Source organism: Neomonachus schauinslandi, chromosome 5, assembly GCF_002201575.2.
Source record: "Neomonachus schauinslandi chromosome 5, ASM220157v2, whole genome shotgun sequence".
Taxonomy (NCBI): domain Eukaryota; kingdom Metazoa; phylum Chordata; class Mammalia; order Carnivora; family Phocidae; genus Neomonachus; species Neomonachus schauinslandi.
This window is the reverse complement of record NC_058407.1, coordinates 140622226-140646038: the sequence shown is the minus strand read 5'-3', so window position 1 is coordinate 140646038 and position 23813 is coordinate 140622226. Positions and strand designations below refer to the sequence as shown.

The 23813-nt window shown below is 52.9% G+C and overlaps 1 protein-coding gene across 1 annotated transcript; it reads left to right on the top strand.

Moving 5' to 3' along the window:
• Window positions 1-7238: 7238 nt before the first annotated feature.
• SRL (sarcalumenin) lies at window positions 7239-14461 on the top strand. Its single transcript, XM_021698274.1, has 5 exons — window positions 7239-7353; window positions 8145-8240; window positions 11213-11329; window positions 12259-12492; window positions 13650-14461. The coding sequence occupies exons 1-5, from the start codon at window positions 7284-7286 to the stop codon at window positions 14459-14461; spliced, it is 1329 nt and encodes a 442-aa protein (XP_021553949.1). The 5' UTR covers window positions 7239-7283.
• Window positions 14462-23813: the final 9352 nt, after the last annotated feature.

Below are 23813 nucleotides of genomic sequence, written 5' to 3'. Positions count from 1 at the left end.
GGTGGCTCAGAGCAGTGGTTCTCAAATGTTGGTGCTCGTTAGCATCACCTTCTGCAACACGCAGCTTCACGCTGTCCCGCCCTTGGAGACTGGGCGTCTGTGCTTAGAAAGCCCCGCAGGTCTTGGGTGCCGCCCGCACGTGGCCAGGGAGCTCCGCTTGGTTTCTTGGCCCGAGCTCTAGCCCATTCCTGGAATGCTTGTTGGGCAAACAACTTGACTTCCTTGTGTCCGCCTTCTCAGAGGTTAATAGTCCTTGCTTCCCATGACTCAGAGGGCTGCCGGGAGGAGGGAAGGGGAACGTAAAACTGCTTTGGGAAGCGTGAAGTTCTGCGTGAAGGCGAGACACCGCCCAGCAGTGCCTGGCACGTGTTGGTCAGCAAAGTCAGCAGATGCTGTAGTGGGGGCTCCTTGGGCTTTTGGGGAAAATGATCAAGAGGAGGCTAGTGGGATTTTTAGGGATAAGGCAGGAGAGGCAGGAACAGTGGCTGTCATCCCCCATCCTTAGGCTCCCCCCCCCTTCCTGTCCCTGGGAGGCACAGACAGATCCAAGGGAAGCACCTGGCAAGAGATAAAGGGGTGGCTGAACCCCAGCTCCTTCATCTTCCCACACCTCTGAGGCACATCGGTGGAGCCCTAACCTTCATGGGTCGTGATTTGCAAACTCCGTGGGGGCAGAACGAACTGTGGACTGAGAGCCATGAACCTGGGCTCTGTCCCAACCCTACCCTGACCTTGGGAAAGTCTCTAAAGCTCCCTGCCAGAGCTTCCCCCCACTGCACTTGGACTCGGCAAGGCCCCTGGTGACTCCACAGTTCTGAGTCCATGTGGGAAGTGCTTTGGAATGGGTTAGGAGCTGGGGAAAAATCAGGTGTTTTGTTGGTAGTAGAGAGAGGAACTGAGCCTGGAGCCCCTGTTGGGGCTGTGGATGTGGCAAGCTGCCGAAAGGCTGACTCCAAAGATAGCAGAGGCAGTGTCGGGAGAGAAAGCAGAACTGGTTTATGCCATGCTCTGCGCGGCACGCGGGCCTTCCCGTGATCTGTGGGGTTGAGCTGGGGGCTTGCTATTCGTGTACTCTGATGTAAGCACCCAGGCCTGTCCAGGCCAGGGCGGCTGCCTTGGCAGCAGCACATATAGTACAGCACTGTGAGTCCCGGGGTAGACCAAGACTCATCTTACCAGGCTCTCAACCCTTGCAGGGTGTCTGGGGTGCCCTGTGCCCTCCCCCACCTCCTCCAGGGGCCACTAGGGGGCTTCAGCTAGATGTTGGGGAGATCAGGGAGGGAGGGAAGACACTGGATTTAATTTCATGGAATTGAACTGAATTTAATCAGAGGCTCTTGAAGCCTCTGACTGCCTCCCAGAGGAGATATCAGGCCCAATGGCACAGCTGCTTCCTGGGGATTGGGCTCTGGGGGCCCAATGGCACCGCTTGTTTCATTGAGAGATTTTCCATCAGAGTTATTTTTAGTCTGGGAAGGAAGGTCACAGGGCATGAAGGCATCACCCTTGGTCTTTTTGCTCCAAATTGCTTGGCAGGTCAGTGACAGCTTGACACTAAATCATAAAAACCAGGGAAGGGTATGGATGTATACACACACACATGCACATATTTGGATTCCTGTCTGGGGCCCAGGAGTGGAAATACACAACAATGTAAAGTTCATGATAAGCCCCCAAAGTCTGGGGTCCTCATCTCCCTTGGGATTATGTGGGCCTTTCAGCCTTACCAGGGACAGAGGGTGTTCTGAGAATATTAGAAACACCACAGGTGGTCAGACCCAGAGTGTGTTCCACCCACCGTCCCCACCATCATCGTCACCACCACCATCCTCACCATCATCATCATCATCACCCTCACCATCATCACCACCACCATCCTCACCATCATCATCACCACCATCCTCACCATCACCACCATCACCACCATCACCATCATCATCATCATCATCATCATCATCCCTACCATCATCATCATCAATATTAGAGGGCAATAGGGGCCTGTGGAAAGGGCTGGATTCACCAGAGAAGCCTGGACCATTGCTATTCCAAGGGTGAATGCCAAGCCTTGGGTGACTCATCCAACTTGGGAGCCCCCAGTGGGCACATTAGTAGGGAGGGGCCAGGAGCAGAAGCCTTGGGCTCAGGGCCTCAGGGCTCAAGATTGTTTATTAGTGGTTTGCAGCTTTGGCTGCCTAGTAGAATTACCCAAGATTTGTGTGTGTGTGTGTGTGTTAACGTCCCGATGCTGGGGATACAGCCTAATTCAATCAGAACCTCTGAAGTGGGGGGAGGAGTGACACCAAGAACTGGGTGATTCCAGTGTGCAGCCAGTGCCCAGAACCGCTGGGTCAGAGGCATTTTTATCAGGTGGTATAGACCAGTGTTTCTCAAACTAATGTGGAAACGAATCACTGGGGCATCTTGTGAAAATGCAGATTCTGATTCAGTGGGTCTGAGCTGGGGCCCGAGGGTCTGCATCTCTACCAAGCCCCCCGGGTGATGCTGGTTCTGTGGGTGCCCAGACCACGCCCTGAGTAGCATAGGTGTACCACCCCATGTAGGGCCAGGCAGCCTCCTTTGCTGCTCTGTAGTTAAATGGCTTCAGCCAGTTGCCAGCTGTGTGTTGGGCAAGGCATTCAGTGTCTCAGATTTCAGACCTCTCAGCTGTAAAATGGGGAGAAGAGTAAGACTTGTCTTCCAGAAGCAAGTGAAATGAAGTAAATCGAGTAAGATCAATTAATGTCTTATTTACATAAAATGCTTAAACATTGCCTGGCATACTGAATAATTGTACAAATGTGTCATATATGAGATATATTACATGTATCTTGCTGCTCAGAGACTGTCAGTCTCTTTGGGTTTAACCAATTTCCTGCAGTAGATTTTTCTCTAGGGAGTTGGGGGTGGGGATGGGGGGATGGAGATGCAGGCAGAAGAATTAACAAATAAGGAAAGAAAATTTTAATGGGTAATGTGCAGCTCCTCCCCAGACAGACCAGAGATTCTTATTGTACCCAGATGTCACCACAGACCTCTTCATGGCACTTTCTGTGGGCTGGGCACTGGGGAACACAGGGAGGATTATTAACGCCTTGGCTCCTGTAGTCCAGACGTGGAGAGAAGGTGTGTGCAGGGAGGGGCGAGGTCCCAGTGAGAAGGGGTTCCCCTGTGCACCCCTGAACACAGGTTGGTGCAGGAGGCCTGGACGAGGAGTAGACGGTTCTGTGTTCCAGTCACCCATTAGCCACCTGTTGTCTTAGGCAAGTCAAAGACTTTCTCTAGACCTTCTGAAATGTGTCTGATGGTAATCAAGGAGATCAGTCGAGGTCGTGAACTGGAAAGAGTCCTATCAGTGTAAGCCGCTCCTTTATAAATAAAGGCACCCGAATTTCCTCTTTCTGAATTTGACAGCAGGTTGCTGCTGTGGGGAGAAAATATTTGTTATTGGCCTCTGGAGGTTGCCCCAGCTTTCAGGGAACAAGGTGGGTGGGTACCCTGAGGCAAGAGGGGCACCCCAAGATGTGGTTTTTCTTTGTGGGAGGCAGAGATGGGAATACCAGGCTGTCCCCAGCGGAGGTAGGATGCCACTTCCTCAGAAAGCATCTTTGTGAGTTAAGGGAGTCCCCGGGGCTGTCTCAGCTACCCCAAGGCAGGGGGCCAGTCCTCCCTCGTCCCCCTCCTGGAGCCTCCTCCTTAAACAGGTCCCAGCCTGGGTAGGAGGGGACAGAAGGCATAGAACCCATCCTCTCCCCTAGCCCCATTTTGCACATAAATCCCACTTATCCCCTGACAGAGGTCTCTGGCACAGACTAGGTCCCCCCCTCACTCCTGCTCTGCTCTCTCTGTGCCCTCAGCTCTCTTGGTAAAGCCATGGGCCCTTAGAAGGGGATCCTCTTGGGAAGGGGTTGGCTAGGGCCACCCGGAAGGCCTAGCCCTGCCCGTTTTGGGTATCTCCTCCTCCTCAGGCCATGTTTCCTCTAATTTAAGCTAGCAAGGCCAGCAAATGCCTGCCCTTAAGGGGACAGAGTTGGATGTGTGACTTAATAAGGCCGAGAGCCACAAGTAATCCCCTAAGTACTTGCCCTGTAACCTGAGATGATCTGGCCCGAACACACCTGTTTTCACTCCTTTGCTGATAGCAGTATAAAAAGCATGCCGGTTAATGACTCTAGGAACTGACGAGGGGGTGGAATGTCCAAGCATCTGTCCTATCGTGGAAAGATCTCCTGGTGAGCCTGGCTGCACGTGCCTGCCCCAAGGGATCCCTGAGTTTCCCTCCTTGTGGTGATCAGGACCCAGTGGAGGCTTGAGAGGTGGGGCTCTCGGGGCAGCTCAGCCGCTCACTCCCCGAGGGATGGACAGTGGGTGGGAGGGAGGCCGAGTAACACCCGCTCTGCTTGCCTCAGAAGACCAGGGAGGGAGGTCCACATCTCACTCCCGGAGGACAGGAGCTAGGTTGCGTTAGACTCTTTAGAGAAGCGGAGTGAGTGCCAACCCTGTGAAACTGACCAATGGTGTTCTAATTATTTAGAACTGCAAGTTTCCGCTTCGGGTGGCACAGAAGATGTTGGCAATTTGTTGGAGAATCATTTCTCTCCTGGAGAAGCAAGTCTAGAGGAGAAGGAAAGGGCGCTTTATGCGGAGGCGGCCCCCCGAGAGAAGACCCTGCTCCTTCACTCCCCGGATGGCAGGGAGGCTGAGAGCTCGGAGCAGACAGCCGCTGGGGCCCCTGCCGGTGACAGCCCAGACTCTGGTCCCGAAGTCAGCCTCTCCAATTCCTCAGCCTCAGAGTCAGCTGCCCCTGGGGACCCTGCGGGGTCTGGGGAGGAAGAAGTGGGCCCACTCGGAGCCAGCACCCTTCCAACAGAAGGGGAGGGCGGGCCCGGAGAAGAGCTGGGATTGGGAGAGGGCCCAGGACAGGAAGGGGCTGCCGGGGAGGCCAAAGGGCAGGCTGGGAGTGGCTTGGTCACTGAGGAAGCTGAGGAGGTCCGAGGGGACCACCCTGCGCAGGGGGCAGCAGGAGGGACTGCACAGCCGGAAGTCTTGGGAGCTTCTCCTGGCATGGAGGTCACGGAGGTCCACGCCCCTGAGACACGACAGGAGGACAGCCCAGGGCCTGATCAGGAGCCAGAAGTGCCAGATGGAGTCTTGGACATGGACACAGAAACCAAGGAGGGGGCCGAGGACCGGGGGGAGCCCAGCCCCAGCCCAGCCTCGGAGACCGGCCATGCACAGAGCTCCGAGGCAGGGGGCGCCCAGGAGGACCACCCCCCCGAGGGCCAGGCACCAGGGCTAACCGAGGAGGGCCTGGACGAGGCCTCCTCTGAAGAAGAGAGTGGTGACCCTAGTGGAGGCGAGGAAGGAGGAGCTCCATCAGAAGAAGAATCTGAGGAGGAGAGTGGTGATGGGGAGAGTTCAGAAGAAGCAGGGGATGCTTCGGAGGAAGCCGAGGAACCCCAGGAAGCAGCAGGAACTAAGAGCCCTGGAGATGACGAGGGGACCCAGCTGAGCTCCGAGGAATTAAATACAGGGCCCGAGGGGGACGAGGCAGAGGAGTCTAAGGAGGGGCCTCAGGGTAGGGGATCACCAGGATAGCTCTCAGCACTCTTCTTGGAAGACCCGTGTGTGGTGGGACAGGCAGGGGCAGGGTGGGGCGGGAGAACACCCAGCCAGCTCTGGGTTTGCTGGGTGGAGGCCCCGGCCAGGATGCCTGGCCCATGGGGTGCCTTTGGGCCGCTCATGAGCCACTAAACCCTGGTGGGAGGGACCAGTGGGAGGCTGCACCATGTAGGGCCCAGAATAACCTGGTCACTTCCGAGTGAGGCCCTCTGGAGCCTCCCTGTTAGGGTCCCTCAATCTACTTTAATGTGGGCCAGTGCCTTCACCTGAAGGACATGGGACACAGTGGCAGGTTTTGGGGCCCTGTGGTGGCAGGCTGGTGGAGAGAGGTGTGGGTATGGTGTGTTCTGGAGCTCCCTGGGTTCTCCCCTTGAAGACTAGGCTGGGTCCGGTGGGGTGGACGGGGACCAGAGTCAGGATGGTGATAAGAAATCTCAGGCTGGCTGGGACTGATGTCCTGCAGGACTGGGGGATGGGGCACAGGGGAGGGCAGGGCCATCACTGGAGATGTAGTGCATCCTAAGGATGGCCGGCGCCCCCCCCAGGCCACATCCGAATATGCTGGCCTGGACCAAGAGCGGCCTTCAGGATGGAGGACCTGAGCTCAGTCCTCACTTTCCAGCATGGCTCCCCCACAGATTTCCTTGCAGGATTTAGTTGCCACACTGCTTATTGGGCACTTGCACCCTCCACAAGGGGAAGGGCCTGCAGCCAGCCGGTGGCTCCCCTTTTCCCCTGTCCCTTCTGTGCTGCGTCTGGGGTTGGGCTGCCCCGGCAGATCTTGGTGGAGAATCACATTCCTGAGGTGTTGCACGAGGCACAGTGATTCTTCTCTGCTCCCATCCCTTGTCGAACTGGTCTCCCCTGCCCCTCATGCCCAAGTCCATCCCACCCGGTAGGCCTGCAACGTGGGCACCCCTCCTTGGGAGCCTGCAGGGGGTCACCAGGGCATCTCCCACTTGGTCAGAAGCGAGGGTTGCCCTCCCCCCCGTGGCCCAAGACATCCAGCTGCAGCTCCTCCCACCCAAGCCCCATAGTAGCCTGTGTGATCCTGATAAAATGCTCATTTTTGTCAGGTCAGCTGTTTGCTTAGAGCCCCTCCCTGGCTGCCAGTGCTCCTAGGAAGTAACGCAGACTCCTATAAACGGGTCCTGTCTCTTGCCCCCATCTTACCTCCTGAACTCCTCCCCTCTGATCTCAGCTCCCAGGGAGGGTTTCTGACTCCCCAGCTGAGATTTCGTAGGCACACATCTTAGGCCCCCATAGCTTCTGGAATCTCTCCTGCCATAGCCACAACACTGACTGTAATTATCACCTTACTTTCAAGATGATTTCTCCCCCGAAAACTCCGCAAGGGCAGGAGCTATGTCTGTTTTGGGCACCACTGCATTCCTAGCATGGAGCTCAGTCCTGACCCATGGTAGGTACTCAGTCCGTATTTGCTGAATACGTGAAATGGATCATGGAGTTTAGCGGAAGTTGAGTTTGGATTTTCAGAGTCTCCTCGAGACAGAACTCGGTTCAGTTGAACTTGGCAAGCCTTCCTGCAGCACTTCCTTATGCCCTTTCCTGCAAAGAGCAAAGCCCGGCTCTTAGCTTTGCCCTAACCCTGCTCTGTGCTTCTCTCCCCAGAAGAGGCAGAGGATGTGAGTGAAGAAGCCCCGATGAGGGACCGCTCCCACATTGAGAAAACTCTGATGCTGAATGAGGACAAGCCAGTGGATGATTACTCTGGTAACCAGAGGAAGGACCTGGGACTGGGGCTGGGTCCAGGGCTGGGCTCTGAGGCCGGCAGGTCCCCAGGGCTGAGAGCCCTGGAGATGGGGGGCTCTGTGGAAGAGGCTCCCAGAGCAGTGTCCAAGGCCTGGGTGGGGGCTCTGGATTGGCAGGGAGGAGGAGAGGTGATCCAAGCAGAGGGAACAGGGCCAGGGTCGAGGACAAATCCCAGTACTGCCGCCGGGGGCCGGGTACCAGCCTTCATGCCGTGGCCAGGGAGGTTTGCTAATGAGAGTTCATCCCATCTGCCTTGGTTTTTACAGTTTATAAAGCCCTTTTATTCCTGGCACTTCATCCTTAGAATAACCCAAGGCTTTCAGTGGGGCTCATGTCTCCTCTTCATTGAGGAGCTAGCTGGAGCTCAGAGCAGCCTCGGGTTTGCATGGGTCTCATGGGGCGCACAGCTAGAGGGGAGCAGTGAGAAGGTCGGGTCTAGACAGCCTGGCTTGGGGCCCCAGTTCCTCCTTCTGGGCCTCACACCCTGCAGGCTCCCTGCCTCACCCTGGGAGTTGCTTCTCCCTGGAGGGAGAAGAGGATCAAGTTTAAAAAAAAAATAGTGCAGGAGGTTTTGAGGGTGGGAGGGAATGCCTTTTGGTTAACGATTTCTGAGGGTTGGGATGTGGACCAACTCCCTCCAGGAATGCTAATGTATGGCCATAGAGTGAGGCTGCCAGCTCGGGGGAGGGGTCCTGCAGAGTGAGCCTGGACCCTCTCCTTCACCCTCTCCCTTCACCCTTCTCTGCCCCCAGTGGTGCTGCAGCGGCTTCGAAAGATCTACCACTCATCCATCAAGCCCCTGGAGCAGTCTTACAAATACAACGAGCTACGGCAGCACGAGATCACAGGTACCCTCGTGGCTGATGCTGTTTGCTTAGAGCCCCTCCCCCGTCCCTCTTGAGCTGTGTGAGTGGCGGGCGTGAGGACACGTGGAGCTGAGCTCTCCTAGATCCCCCCGGAGGCCTTGGTCCCGGGATCATCCTTCCCCTGCAAGGGTACCCATATCTGCACAGGGTTTGGTGGAGACCACGTTGTTTGCGTGCGCTCATGCTTCAGTAGTACAGTCATGGTTTCCCAGTTTCCATCCCTCCTGTGCTGAACAGCCCCCCAGGGCCCCTGACTGCGAAGAAATCATGTGTCAAGTTCCCTAATTTGCCCGGAATCCTTTTTTTTTTTTCTCCTTATCACTTCTTCAGTTGGCTTTCCTTGGGTCTGGATTCATTTTCAGAATAATAAAAACAAGGGATACTTGTTGCCAAAAAGAAATCAAATAGTGGAAAAGAGTACGGATTGAAAAATAAAAATCCCTCTCTTGATTTTCAGCGTCTCCCCTTCCACTTCAGGGACTCCCTCTGTTATAGTTTCCTGCAAATACTTCCAGACATTTGCTCCGTGCCTGTGAGCAAACACAGGCGCGTCCTTCTCTGTTTGCGTTTTGCCCGATGGTATCACAGCGCATGGTTGTGGGTGCGCAGCCGTGCTTTGCTCTTTCTGAGCCTCTGAAGGCACCACTCTAGGTAGTCATTGTCCAGCTGACGGACGATCGGGCATTTGCCACGTTCAGTTCCAAAAACGTTCCAAACGCAACTCTGATTGCTAGGTATTTTCGTGCAGATCCATTTTTGTAGGACACATGTTTCCAAGTGCAACAATGGAGTTAAGCATTTTCGTAGTTGTTGCCAAGTCGCCTTAGGTCGGACCAGTTTGTGGCCACGATAATGGTCTGTGAGAGTCTTGTTCCCCGCAGCCGTGCCCTTTTCCCGAGCTGCTCCTCTCTGAAAACTTTCATGGTGGTGTCTGGTTGAATGGTGAGTGGCGTTACACATCTCTCTCTCTGTGAACTGGGGGTTTCTGTATTCTCTCATGTGATGCTCTCGATGGCTCTAAAGTGGGTAGGGTGTTTAGGCTAGCCATTATTCCCGCTTCACAGAAGAGGGCCCTCATGCGAAGACACCAGGGATTCGCAGCCTCCCTGTGTCTCACCTGTGGCCTCCTGCACATGGCAGTAGCGCCCCCTGCTGCAGACAGCTGAAACAGCAGTCCCCAGAGAGCCCGTTTCTGGTTGGTTTCTGGTTCGTCTCTGCTGGAGCTGGAAGGTCCAGTTCCCCTCATGTCTCCCAGGCCTGGGCCAAAGACATTCTCTGTAGCATCTCTGTGGTTGTAACTGGGGATTCCTGCCACCCTCTCCGACTGCCTATCCCTTCCTGTCCTCAAGCCAGGGGCTGACACCCAGAGATGCCAGCGACTCATCGTGTGTGTTTTCCGGCAGGGAGGAATGGGGCGGGGCCGTGGTATCAATTTCAGGCAATTATATATGGCCTGCCATTTATGAGACACCGTCTTGGTCTTCTGGGACTAAGTTTCACCTTCGAGAAAGAAAACCAGCACCTCAAGAAGCAAGGTGCAGAACAAGAAGAATACTGTACTCCTCTTTGGAGAAAAAAGATGGGGAATGTGATATCTGCTCCTATTGCTTGGATTGCATGCATTAAAATGCCTGAAAGAATACGTAGTGGGTGTTATGGCCCAAGCGGATGGGGGACAGGGGTGGGAGACTTTCACTCTATACCTTTTTATACTTCTGATTTTTGAACCAAGAAATTAAATACATCAAAATGGAAAAAAAAAGAGTGTCTACTGTCAGGGCCTATGTGCCGGGCTCAGGGAGACAAAGAGGTTGGAGAACTTGAGGTGTACGTGACACTGGGTTGGCCCCTGTGCCGTGGCTCAGAGACGAGTTGCAAGAACAGACGCCTGCGAGTCAGCAGCCAGTGGTCTCATCCCCCTCGCCCCCCGGCCCCCGGTTTTGAAAGCACTGGAGGATTCTGCTTTCCCTTCTTAGGGACCCCAACTGGTGTGGCCCAGGCAGGGTGCTCTTCCTGACATTGGACACAGGGCCCAGAAACCCAAGAACTACCTAGTCAGTGCTTGGTCCTGGGACTTGGCAAATAGGTCACGGTCTCTGGAGGCTAATTTGAGACTGGCCTGGAGCCCAGGGTCAGGCTGAGCCTGAGGTAGGATGTCAGGGGGCCCCCGTCCAGGATGTCTAAGATTGTGTGAGCCTCTTTCATGTCTTTTTTTTTTTCTGTTCCCGATCCAGATAGCAGAGGGTTTGTTTGTTTTTTTTTTTTTTTTTTTACTTTTTTTTTAGGATTTTTTAAAAGAGATTTTATTTATTTATTTTACAGAGAGACAGAGAGAGAGCACAAGCAGGGAGAGCTGCAGGCAGAGGGAGAGAGAGAAAAAGGCGTCCTGCTGAGCAGGGAGCCCAATGTGGGGCTTGATCCCAGGACCCTGAGATCACAACCTGAGCTGAAGGCAGATGCTCAACTGACTGAGCCACCCAGGCACCCCTTAAGACTTTATTTTTAAGTAGTCTCTACATCCAATGTGGGGCTTGAACTCACGACTCCAAGATCAAGAGTTACAAGCTCTACTGATGGAGCCAGCCAGGCGCCCCCAGGTAGCAGAGTTTTAACCTCTTCCCCTGTGGTAGTTCCCTTCTCCCCTTCTTATGAACCGTCCCCCAGATGCAAACCAGGAGGCCTCACCCACAGTGAGCTCTGAGTTGGTGTGTTTGTTGATGTCACTTACCTCCTTCTGGTGCCCATGTGCCAAGGATCTGTGTAAGGCCAAAATCACGTCTCCTGGTATCTTTTAACTGGGTGATCACACACTGTGCCACGGACTGCCACACCCTGCCCGGTCTGGTGTAGAATTCTATAACTCCGTCAGATGGGCGCGGGATGCGGCGGGAAGCACTGGGTCACTCCTGTATAAACTTTGTCAGTCATTTCCATGTCATTCCTGCTGCCTGCAGATGGGGAGATTACTTCCAAGCCCATGGTGCTGTTCCTCGGACCGTGGAGCGTTGGCAAATCCACCATGATAAACTACCTCCTCGGGTTGGAAAACACTCGCTACCAGCTCTATACAGGTAATAGTGGGATTCTCTTGCCTGTGTGTTGGCGTGTCACTGTCCTATGTGAAGGCATGATGAAACAGTCATGTGTGTCTTCAATAGAATGATGAGAATTACAAGAAATCAGCAGCTACAATCCGTGTTCACAGGAGCATTTCTCACAAGGGCCAAGAGGTGGAAACCACCCAAACATCTATGGATGGATGAATGGATAAACAAAAGGGTCTATCCGTATGATAGAGTATGGAGTATTATTCAGTCTTAAGAAGGAATGCATTTCTTTTTTTTTTTTAAAAGATTTTATTTATTTATTTGACAGAGAGATAGGGAGAGAGGGAACACAAGCAGGGGGAGTGGAAGAGGGAGAAGCAGGCCTCCCGCGGAGCAGGGAGCCCGATGCGGGGCTTGATCCCAGGACCCTGGGATCATGACCTGAGCCGAAGGCAGACGCTTAACGACTGAGCCACCCAGGCGCCCCAAGAAGGAATGCATTTCTGAAACATGCTACAACATGCATGAATCTTGAAGACACTATACTGAAATAAGTCAGACACAAAAGGACAGATATCTTACGATTCCACTTACGAGGTGCCTAGAGTCATCCAATCCATAGAGACAGATTAGAGGAGAGATTACCGGGGGCTGGGAAGGGGGAATGAGTGGGGACAGTTTCAGTTTGGGAGATAGATGGTGGTGAGGACTGCACAATGGTGTGAATGTGCTTAATGCCACTGAATTGTACACCCAAAAATGGTTAAAACTGTCAATTTTGTGACATATATTTTACAATTAAAAGAAGAAAGAAGACACTAGCTTAGCAAGCAGGGTATCCAGTTCTTGGGGTAAGTCTGCCCTGAAACCCCTGGCTTACCCACTTACCTTGTAGTAGGGTCTCTGTCGCAGAGGTGACCGTGTCCCGACTGACCTCGTGCCCATACGTGCAGGTGCTGAGCCCACCACCTCTGAGTTCACTGTCCTCATGCACGGACCCAAGCTGAAAACCATCGAGGGTATCGTCATGGCTGCCGACAGCGCCCGGTCCTTCTCACCCCTTGAGAAATTTGGCCAGAATTTCCTAGAGAAGCTGATTGGCATCGAGGTTCCCCACAAACTTCTGGAGCGAGTCACTTTCGTGGATACACCAGGCATCATTGAGAACCGCAAGCAGCAAGAAAGAGGTAGTTGAGCGGTTGTATCTGAACAGCTTGAGCTGTGTCTTAGAAGACCATTCGACAGGGGGTGGTAAGCAGACTGGGGAGAGGAAAGGTGGCCAGCATTGTCCAAGATGAATTGGATCCCTGTCCATGTGTACTTGACCTCTGGTTAACTTGGGTTCTGGTTTGAACCTGACCTCGAACTCTTCCTGGTCCAGTGTCTGCTTGACCAGGCCTGCTTGACCAGGAGCCTGTATTAGACTTCCCAGCATTCTCTTCTAGTGGGAGAGGAGTGCCACTTTGGGCCCAGCAGGCACGTGGTTATGACAGAGGCCAGTGAGTATCACCATGACACAGGGCTGTCTGCAGAGATGAGTCATCACAGGGCATTTGTAGGACTACAGGCCCAGATGGTGGATCTCACTTTATGGTTATAACTCTCATTTTGGTTTCCTTACTATTTTACTACTAGTAATAATATTGTCACTAATAATTATAATAGTAAATTAACCTTTATTCTTCTATTATGCATCAGATAATTGTATGCATTACTGGTTGATTGTTGTAGAAAATTTTCAAGACAGGTATTCCTAGTCTCCTCATTTTGGAAATAAGTGGAAGGAATTAAAATATGTTGAGCACCTACTGTGTGAGAGGCAATTTAATTACGTGCTTTCCTTATAGCAACATCTAATCTTTATATCAACCTAGGCATTATTGTTTTTCTTGTCATTTTGTAGCTAAGATGGTACAGCTTGGAACTGGGCTGGCCAGTGGCAGAACCCAAATTCCAGTCTGGGTCTTGGGCCAGCTCCACATTGCTTCCCCCTAAATAGCATATCCTCTCTTTCATATTCTTCTAATTCCCTGACTTCAGCCCTTCAATGTCTTTGCCACTGTCCCATATCTTTTTAGACAGTAGAAAGATCTCCATTTTGAAAAAGTATTTTACTTTCCTGGAGCCTTGGGTTCCATAGATTAAAACAAGGATCAGGCTGTTCTTGGCTGAAGGCTGACAAGGCGCAGGAGATACGCAATTAATTCTTTTAGTCTTTGGAAGCCCAGAAAATCCCTACTGCCTTTATTCCCTTCAACCCAGGCAATGGTTTGGTTCTGGAAGGGGGCACGAGGGGCTTAGGGTGAGCCTGCTCAGCTTGACTTCTTGCTCCCCCCCCCCCAAGGTTACCCCTTCAATGATGTGTGCCAGTGGTTCATCGACAGAGCGGACCTCATCTTTGTCGTCTTTGACCCAACCAAGTTGGACGTGGGTCTGGAGCTGGAGATGCTCTTCCGCCAGCTGAAGGGACGCGAGTCCCAGATAAGGATCATCCTGAACAAGGCCGACAACCTGGCAACGCAGATGCTCATGCGGGTCTATGGGGCCCTCTTCTGGAGCTTGGCCCCGCTCATCAATGTCACAGAGCCCCCGAGGGTTTACGTCAGCTCCTTCTGGCCACAAGACTACAGGCCCGATACACACTGGGACCTGTTTCTCAAGGAAGAGATCTCTCTCCTGGAAGACCTGAACCAGGTGATCGAGAACAGGTTGGAGAACAAGATCGCCTTCATCCGCCAGCATGCCATCCGGGTCCGCATTCACGCCCTCCTGGTCGACCGCTATCTGCAGACTTATAAGGACAAAATGACCTTTTTCAGTGATGGAGAGCTGGTCTTTAAGGACATTGTGGAAGACCCCGACAAATTCTACATCTTCAAGACCATCCTGGCAAAGACCAACGTCAGCAAGTTTGACCTTCCCAACCGCGAGGCCTACAAGGACTTCTTTGGCATCAACCCCATCTCCAGTTTCAAGCTGCTGTCTCAGCAGTGCTCCTATATGGGGGGCTGCTTCCTGGAGAAGATTGAGCGGGCCATCACGCAGGAGCTCCCCAGCCTCCTGGGAAGCCTTGGGCTAGGGAAGAATCCAGGTGCTCTCAACTGTGACAAAACAGGGTGTGGCGAAACCCCAAAGAATCGCTATAAGAAACACTAGGTCGTTGTGTCGCTGTTCTGGGGTTCCTGTTGGTGGATGAGCTTGTGTCCTCTCTGAGAAGTCCTGGTTTATTAACCCTTTGAGCCACACTGGCAAGAATTTTTACACGCCGGAGATTTGGGAGTTAATTGAGGCCAGTGGTGGGGGAGGGTGCGGGTCAAGGGAGGCCAGAGGAAACTGTGAATTATAGTGTGCCCGTCTTGTTGCTTCAGTGGGGGGCCTGACTGAGGCAGGTCAGGCCCTGCCTGCTTTTCCTGGGTCCTATCGCAAAGGGACAGAGAGCAGCTAAATTCTAGTGTATACTGAACTTATACTGAGGTGATGAGCATCCAGCTGAAAGCAGCTGAAATTCCTTTTTCGCCCTCTAAGCTGGGAAAATAGGGAAGACTTGACTTCTGTAGGGCTGCTCACGTCCTTCGTGGCTTCCCCCCAGCAGTCTCCTGCTGGTCCTCCAGCCCTCGCCTGCTCCTCGCTTGGGTTGGCTTCAACAGGGGACAGTCTCTTGGGTCAGAATCCACCTGGGTTTCGAGCCTACCCCCAGGCCCTCCTCCCTGCTTCCTCTCGGGGCAGGGGAACGGTTTAGGATACCAGAACGCTAAGAGAGAACAGGAGTCCCCCAGACTAGGAGACAGAGCTGCCTCCCCCCTGCCATTTCTCCGATGTAGTCTTCTAAGCCGGCTGGGAAGCTCGGTCCCTTTCTCGGCCCCAAGAGGAGGCTGAGTGTTCCATGCATTCAGGTAATTGACTTCTTGGAAGTGACTTCAGTGAAACTACCAGAAGGGCTCAGAGGGTTAATTGGTTTGCAGTGTGTCTTTGTCTATTGCATGTCTTGGAAAACTCAGACCCCAAAGGCGTTGGGTTTCAGAGGGGATGATGGAAACCTTGCTCCTTTTCATGAGGGTATTCTCTGGGCAGCCCATCTCCCCCAGATGAGGAGGAGGCGGTTTCCAAACCTTCTCTGCAGAGACGCTCTGCGGAAGGGTCGTACCCTCCTGGTTTTCATGCCATGGCTTCCCCTTTCTTCTCCATTCGCTGATGTGCCAATACTCAAAACTCAGAGTGATTTCCCACGAGTCAGAACCAGTGCCAGCCACTCGGTGTGGGTGGCAACCAAGGCTTCACATTCGGTTTTCCACCTGAACTTGACACTGATTCGCACCAAACATACCACAGGGCAGCCAGGGCCTTCAAATACGGACGGGTGTGAATATGCGTGTACTGCCTTGTCCAAGAGAGCTGAGGGAGACAGCAGAGGCCAGCGGGCACGGAGAAAGGATGCTCTGTGAGGGGCCTGCCTGGCTGCTGGGCAACCCTGGAGGGCAGTGGGGGATGGAGGGAAGGAGCCTTTTGACGAAAAGTAGGTGGGTTGAACAGTTCGTGCAAATCCAGGAGACCTGGGCCAGGGCTGCCCGGAGCGGCACCTGCGGCCTCGTGAGCCAGCCTCACTTGGGAGCGAGCCATCTGGGGGGCTTCACCATGAGGCCTGGGTCAGGACCCACCAGCACCAGGGAGTCACCTTGGACCAGAAGGAAAGCGTAGATGAAGGCAGATGGGAGGCACTCTGAGGACGAGGTCATGGAAGCAAATTGCTGATCAATCAGATTAGGTCCCCGTGGAGAATTTGGAATTCCTGCTTCCCAGAATGATTAGCACTCGGGTGCATGCTGCAGCAGGACCTGGAACCTCCCACAAGAAATCCAGAGGCCCCAAAGCCTCCAGGATATTGTTTCTAAGGACAGAGTCAAGCAGAGCACCAGGGGCCTGCTGGGTCATCCAAGGAGCCTGGTGACCAGGGCCTGATGAGCTGCTTTTCTTCTCATTAAAAGCCAGCCCTTGCCTCACCTCCCCATCACATCCCCTCTCACCTTGCTCCTTAATGTTCCCAATGTCCTCGAGCATATCAGGTTTTCTCTGTGCAGTGGGGCCGTACAAAGTACAGAACTGTTATAGCAGCCAATGCCCCCGTCGCTTTGGGGGCAGCGAGTGCAAGGAGGCCCGTACATTCATACAGGATCTTTGTTTTCGTGGGGCTGGGGCCGACATTATCATTGTGATCTTTTCTCCCTTTCTTGTTCCATCTGCTCTCTCAACCTGCCTTTTCTCTAAATGGCCCGTAGGCTGGTCAGCGGGTCTGCCTAGGCTTTCAGTGCTGTTTGGGCCCCCGCTCTGTGGATGTGGATTTCAAGCAGAATTCTGACTCTTTGGGGAGGAGGGAGATTGGGACCTGGGGGTAAATTTAGGATCCAGAGATTCCCCCCAAGAGGAGTTATCTGTAAGTATTTGTGCCTGAACAGTTGCTATTTCTCTCCAAAGTGGAAAGTTTCCAGTGTTCTTGCCGTTCTGATTTCATCAGGGAGGAAATCTCAATAAAGTTCAATTTCTCTGTGACACTGCGTGCTTTCTCATGGTCTCCGGCCAGCCTAATCCCTTCCTCTTCCTTTTATCTAGTAGTAGACTGATTTTTATTAAGACTTGTTTTTCTTTTTTTTTTCTTTCTTTCTTTATTTATTCATGAGAGATAGAGAGAGAGGCAGAGGCAGAGGGAGAAGCAGGCTCCCCACAGAGCAGGGAGCCCGATGCGGGACTAGATCCCAGGACTCTGGGATCATGACCTGAGCTGAAGGCAGACGCTTAACCGACTGAGCCACCCAGGCATCCCAAGACTTGTTTTTCAAGCAGTTTCAGGTCCACAGCAAAACAGAGAGGGAGGTAGAGGTTTCCCACACACCCCCTGCCACCATGATGCACAGCCTCCCCCACTCGCAACATCCCCGGTGGAGTGGAACACGTGTTCCAACTGATGAGCCGACGTGGACATGCCAGAGTCACCCAGAGTGACTCTGACCATATGTTAGGGTTTGTTCCTGGTGGTGTGCATTCTGCGTGTTTCGACAAATGTATCATGATGTGTCCATCCTTATAGAATATACGGGTATTTCCACTGCCCTAAAAATCCTCTGCACTCCACCTGTTCATCCCTCCCGTCTCTTCCCAACCCCGAGTGCTACTTTCTAAGTTTCTTAGGGATAGATTGACAATACACGAATTGCCCACTTGTGTTTTAGACACCCCCGTGCCTTCTTCGCTAGACCCTTCCTGCTTCCAGCCCCCCAGTGTCAAAGATGACCTTGAAACCCAGGCTTCCCATTGTAGGATGGGAAACGAAGACATGCTCTCTCCTCAGCCCCTGGCTGTCATTCTCCCTGGTGTCTATGGCACTAGCCCGTTCATAGGAACTATGGAAGCTTCTGTCCCCAAGACTCTCAGAGAGGCAGACACCGCTATGTCCATGTCCTCAACTACGCCACTGCCCACTTGGTAGCTGAAGATTCTGGGGAGGGAGCTGGAGGGTCTGTCCTGAATGTAAGGACGGTGCCTCCCCTTGGCTTCCGTTGAAAGTGGCGCTCTCCACAGAAGGACCCCGGGCTTCCTCCTTGTACTTGTTTTTAATGAATCCTTACCCTGTCCTTGACTCCCTGAGCAGAGCTCCTTTACTTTGAAATGGAGGACTTCACACTGATTCAGAGCGTGTTTGCAAAGGAAGGACCTGGGCCCTGGGGAGTCGGTGGGAGGTTGGAAATATACGGGGGTGTGAGAGTGAACAACATGCCATCGTGAGGGGGTCAGCACAGGGAGGATGCGGAATTGGTGGCCACCTGCTCTGGGTTTCCTAAGTCAGGAGAGGCTGATCTCAGGGTGGGATGAGTAGGGCAGTGTGGCTCATTGCCTCCCTCTCCCTTGCCCTCCTCCTGATTCGGGGGTCCACAGTCCACAGTCAGCAACGTAGTAGCCTGACCCAGCTCACACTACTGCTGCCCTCCCCCAGGTCAGCTCTCCTGCCCATGACAGCAACCAGTGTTTTCCTATGACTGGGAGAAATACGGAGCGTTTTCCTGGAAAACAAGGTAGGTGAGGTCTGTTTTGAAGATAAACATCACACACCAGAACCTGCCAGCATGTTCAAAATTGTGCTATTTCACAAGCCTTTTACCCTACTGACACCTTTACATTGTCTGCCATGAGGACAGCCAGATGCCATGGAGAAAGCAAAATCAAAGACCATTCTAAACCTAGCCAGGTGATCTAAGGGGCCTGAACGGAACGAGTGTCTTCACAGGGGTGTGTATGTATGTGAATATGTGGGGGTTACCTGTGGTTATATGTACAAGGGGCGTGCAAATGCCTGCATGGAAAATTGGAATGTGTGCGGAAACCAGTGTATATGTGAGTGTTTGTGGCCAAAAGATCTCTGAGTATGTAGCACGGTGACCAGCACGGAGGACTCTACCTCCGTGCCATCAGAATGAATGAAAGAGTAAGTGGGTTGGGGGGGAGTAAAGAAGGTGTCTGTGTACTGTGTGTTGTGTGTGGGGGGTCCTTGGGGGGGGGGAAGGTATGTGTGGGTGTGGCTGTGAAGAAGTAATTGTATGAATGACATGTGGATGACAGATTATGGGAGCATTGGGCATAGGCAGGTATGTGCATGGGGAGAGCCAGATGCCCTACCCAGGGGGGAGACCCAGGAAGACCCAGCCATAGGAGGACACCTCTGGGGCCCTGGCTTTGCAGTCGTAGGCCCCCCCCCAACCCAACCCCTCAGCAAACTGAGGGGAAGTCGGAGCCTTCAAAAACTCACAAGCACTGGCAACATTTCGTGCCAATTCTACTGTCTGTGACATTTGGCTCAAGCTTTTCCCAGTCTAGGGAAACCTTGATGGCAATAAAAAAGCATAAGAAAAACAAGAAAATGAGAGTAGAGACACGAATTTGCCTGTAGCAAAGGTGTATCCCACAGGTTCTGAGGTATTATTCCCTGTACCAAAGGTTAAAAAAATAACATGCATAAATGAGCATTTTCTGTGAGTGCCTGCATTGTGGAGCATGTTCTCTGTTTCCGCATCATTTCACTGGGGGAAGAAAACCAACTTCTAGGGTCCCCCTTTTGCCAGGAACTGGGCTAGAGACCAATAGACATTCCCACAGTTATATTTGATATGATGAGGTAATTCTAACAGCCACATGCCAGGCCACATGATAGGTGCTTTATGTGTATTATTTTGTGTAATGCTCACATTGCCCCACAGGTAGGGAGCTGTCGCACACGGAAAAGACCAGAGACCCCGGAGTCGGATTGCTTGGGCTTCGTCCTGGGCTCCAGCACTTACTGGCTGGGCAGCTCCAGGCAAATGACACAGTTGTGTGCTTCAGAATCCTCAGCCATGAAATGGAGATCCGAAGAGCCCCTCTCTCTGCGGGGCTGAGGTGAGGATGAGATCACTTAAAACAAGCAATGTGCTAGAAGTAGTACGCAGCCCACAGCAAGCATTCCATGCATGTTATTATTATTCATATTTTACTGATAAGGAGACTGATGGTCAGAGCGGTGGGGAGGCAGCATGTGGAGGTGGGAGGGCCAGAATTCCATCTGAAGCCTGACTCACGCTACGGCAGGCGAGGTTACTTGCCCAGGGTCACATTTGGTGACACTGGTCTTTCCGATCCCAGGGCCTTTCCCTCCTCTTCAGAAACTGACAAAAATGCAGAATTGCCTGATTTTTTTAATGGTCCGTCAGCACCTTGAACCTTGATGGTAACGAAATTTTAAAACACACGTAATTTGCATTTGAAAATGTATTTATTTAAAAGATTTTATTTATTTGAGGGAGAGAGAGCTTGAGAGATCACGAGCAGGGGGGAGGGGTAGAGGGAGAAGCAGACTCCCCGCTGAGCAGGGAGCCCGAAGCTAAGCGGAGCTCCATCCCAGGACCCTGGGATCATGACCTGAGCCAAAGGCAGATGCTTAAGCAACTGAACCACCCAGGTGCCTGCATTAGAAAATTTGTTAAGGCGGGGCATCTGGCTGGTTCAATCCGTAGAGCATGCAACTCTTGATCTCAGGGTTTTAAGTTCAAGCCCCATGTTGGGTGTAGAGATTACTTAAAAAAATAAAATCTTAGGGGTGTCTGAATGGCTCAGTCAGTTAAGCATCTGCCTTCTGCTCAGGTCATGATCTCTGGGTCCTGGGATAGAGCCCCGTGTTGGGCTCCCTGCTCAGTGGGGAGTCCGCTTCTCCCTCTCCCTCTGCCACTCCCCCTGCTTGTGCACTTTCTCTCTGTCAAATAAATAAAATCTTTTAAAAAAAAGAAACCAAAATATATTTTTTATTTTTTTTAAGATTTTATTTATTTATTTGAGAGAATGAGTGAGAGGCAGAGGGAGAAGCAGACTCCCCACTGAGCAGGGAGCCTGGTGCGGGGCTCAATCCCAGAACCCTGAGATCATGACCTGAGCCAAAGTCAGACATAACCCACTGAGCCACCCAGGCACCCCTAAACCATCTTAAAAGAAAATGTATTAAGGATTATTTCCTGAACAACAACAACAAAAAAGAAAAAATAAATAAACCCAAATCCTTAACTCCATTTCACATTTGATCTTCACTCTGATCATATTATAAATTAGATGGGGCAGGCATATTTATTATCCTTAAATCCAAATCCAGCGTGGGGAAGCTGCGTCTCCAGAGAAGTTAAGTCCAAGTTTACCCAGCTAAATAAAACATGACAAACCAAACTAAAGGGCCAATTTTCTACCCATCCCACTATCCCTTCTACTACATTCAATCACACTGATTTGTGTTAACCTGGAGCCTAGAGCAATTGGGACACTACATTTTTCTGACACATGAAAAAGAGTGATTTGTATTTGTGATGAGTGCAAAATTATTTGTTGGTTATATTTCCATATTCTCCAAATTTCTGAAATTTTTTCCCACCAAAACGTCAAAAGATTTGGAATTTACACGTTTGTTCAGGCATAATATCTGTCCCGGGGGGGCTAACCATCCAGTTAGGGACACAAGGCATGGAACTGGAGTGACCAGGCAGATCCTGGGGAATGACAAGGCCACATGTCCCAATCATAATACAAGACACATGGTCGGGCAAATGATTTTCTTTCTCACTTGTAAATGTAATTATTTGAAAAGTTCTACCCATGCACACAGACTATTTAAACATTTAACAGATTACCTTTGGGGAGGAGAATCCCTTTACCTAATAACATCAGGACTCTCCTGGGAATACTGGGACACCCTGGGGGTTCCAAGCTTAGAAAGGGAGTGGAATTCTAGCTCCACTCTAAAGGACGGGCGGGTTTGGAAGGGCAGGGACCAGGGGGACGGATCCTGGGGAAAGACCAAGGACCCGAACTCAGAAAGGAAGACATCTGTGTATGGCCAGTGAGGAGTCAAGCTGAGATGAGATGGGTTAGGGAAACCTGGCCCTTAAATGGAAGCTCAAGGAGTCTGGGCTTGAGGCCACTGCAAGTTTCTGGACAGAGGGGGACCATGAAAAAGCAGGGAAGGTCCGGCGGGCAGCAGCACCGGGACTCACAGAGAAACCAGAGCCTGGCATCAAGGAGCCTCTCTTGGCAACCCGGCCTACGTGGTCCACGGGCTGCTGCTTGGGGGGCATCGGGTCCCTGTCCTCCCCAGATGCTGCCTCACCGCTACGAGGGGGGGACCAGTGTGGGCGCCCTGTAAGGAGGCGGTGGAGGAAGCCCACCTCAGCAGTCTGGTCCTCCTTAGGAGCCCCTCTCGGGCCCTGGACCCCACTGCTCTTGGCCCCGGCTGGGGGTGCAGATCATCCAGCGGGACGGGCTTCCGGGCCCGCGTCCTCACGGCGGCGGGGTCCGCCTTCCCCGCTGCATCCCCTCGCGTTCGAAAGGAAACTGAGGCCCCGAACAGGGCGGTCTGGACAGGGGACGAGAGGGTGGGGTAACCTGGCCCCTGGCCGAGCTTGGCCTCGTCCCGCAAGCCGGCTCCTCAGCACAAACGGCTTCCCAGAGGGAAGTTAGTTACAGCAAACCTGCGGACACACCGCCGAGGGGAGAAGAGGAACCCACTCCCCGCCAAGCCCTGCCCGCGGGAGCCCGCCCCGCGCATGCGCCTGCACTCGGGGCCCGGCCCCACCCCCTCCAGAGCTGCGCGCTCCCGAGTCACGCGCCGAGGCTCGCGCATGCGCAGGCGCACGGCGGCGCTTCCTGGGAACAGGGGCTCGGCGAGGCGGTGTGCGCGGTGACTCAGCGCAGAGGTCCCCTCCGCGCCCGGTCTCCGGGCTTCGCCCGCTGTGCCCCCCTTGGGCCGCAGCCGTCCCGTGCGCTGTTCGGCCGCTGGAAGCCCTGAGTGTCTCGAAAGTTTTGATTTGGCACCGGGAAGGGCTTTGAAGTTGCTCAGAGTTACGGGGAGAGACCGCCGGTTTCCGGAGGCCTTTGGGGGACGTGAAGAACGTCAGAGAGATTGGTGTTGGCAGTTACCAGGTTGCGGTTTGCACCTGCGGCCAGCCCGGGGACTGAGATTTGAAAAGATTGTCTCACCTCCCTTACCCCGCCAGAAACTCAGAGCATTTGGTATCCAAACTGCCCTTTCCTCCTGTCCTTGAGGATTAGAAACCCAGTCCTCCCTTGGCACTTTGCACTACCTCTGTCTGGGTGAGGGTGGATTGGGGCAGGTGAAACTCCAGATTTGGTGGGGGTGGGGTTGGGAGGGGGGCGACGCCCGGGAGGGTGATATTCCCATTGGAATGTCTTTCTCATGGATCTTGGGGTTCCCTGAGTCACTTTTAGAAGCCAAAACGGACTCCAGAGATTCTCTACTATCCCTTCAAATGGTCCTTAGCCTCTATTTGAAACGTGTCCAGTGACAGGGATCTCAGTTCAGGGTTTTCTGACCGGATGCTGGTTTGGGTGGCTCCCTCTGCCCTAGATACCATTTCTGAGAGGCCATTTCCCTCCGCAGCCCTGTGAAGAATGCTCACGGGCAGTGTGTACTTGCTTCTCTGCTTGGCCCCCTGGGCATACCAGAACCTGGGAAGGGGCCCCTGTGGCTACATCAGGGTTGGCCAGTTGGTTACTTGTAATTTCCTGGGTTTTCTTGTCTGTTGCTTTGGAGTGGAGATCATTTGGGCACCTGGTCCCCACGGAATCTGGGAGGAAAAGGGAAGTCCTTGGAAAGGAGTGAGGTGCCCCCTGGGCAAGAATGAGTTGGGGTGGGGCTTAGCTGGCTAACCTGCCCTCTGCACTAGGAAGCCTTATTCCTTTATGTGCATCCCTTTTCTGGGTTTAACGTCAGAGCAGCCAGTAGTGGTAGGGAGTTGTAGCTCCAGAGAGCCATGTGGTCCCATCTGTTCTTTTTACAGATGAAGAAGCTGGACACCTAGTAAAACAAAGAGCATTCAGGGTCACAGAATCAGCTGGTGGCAAAGATGGGACACAGGTCTCCTGATTCCCAGGCCTGTTCTCACTCTCCTGTACCATGTATGTTAGGGGCCAGCACAAAACAGATGGCACATTT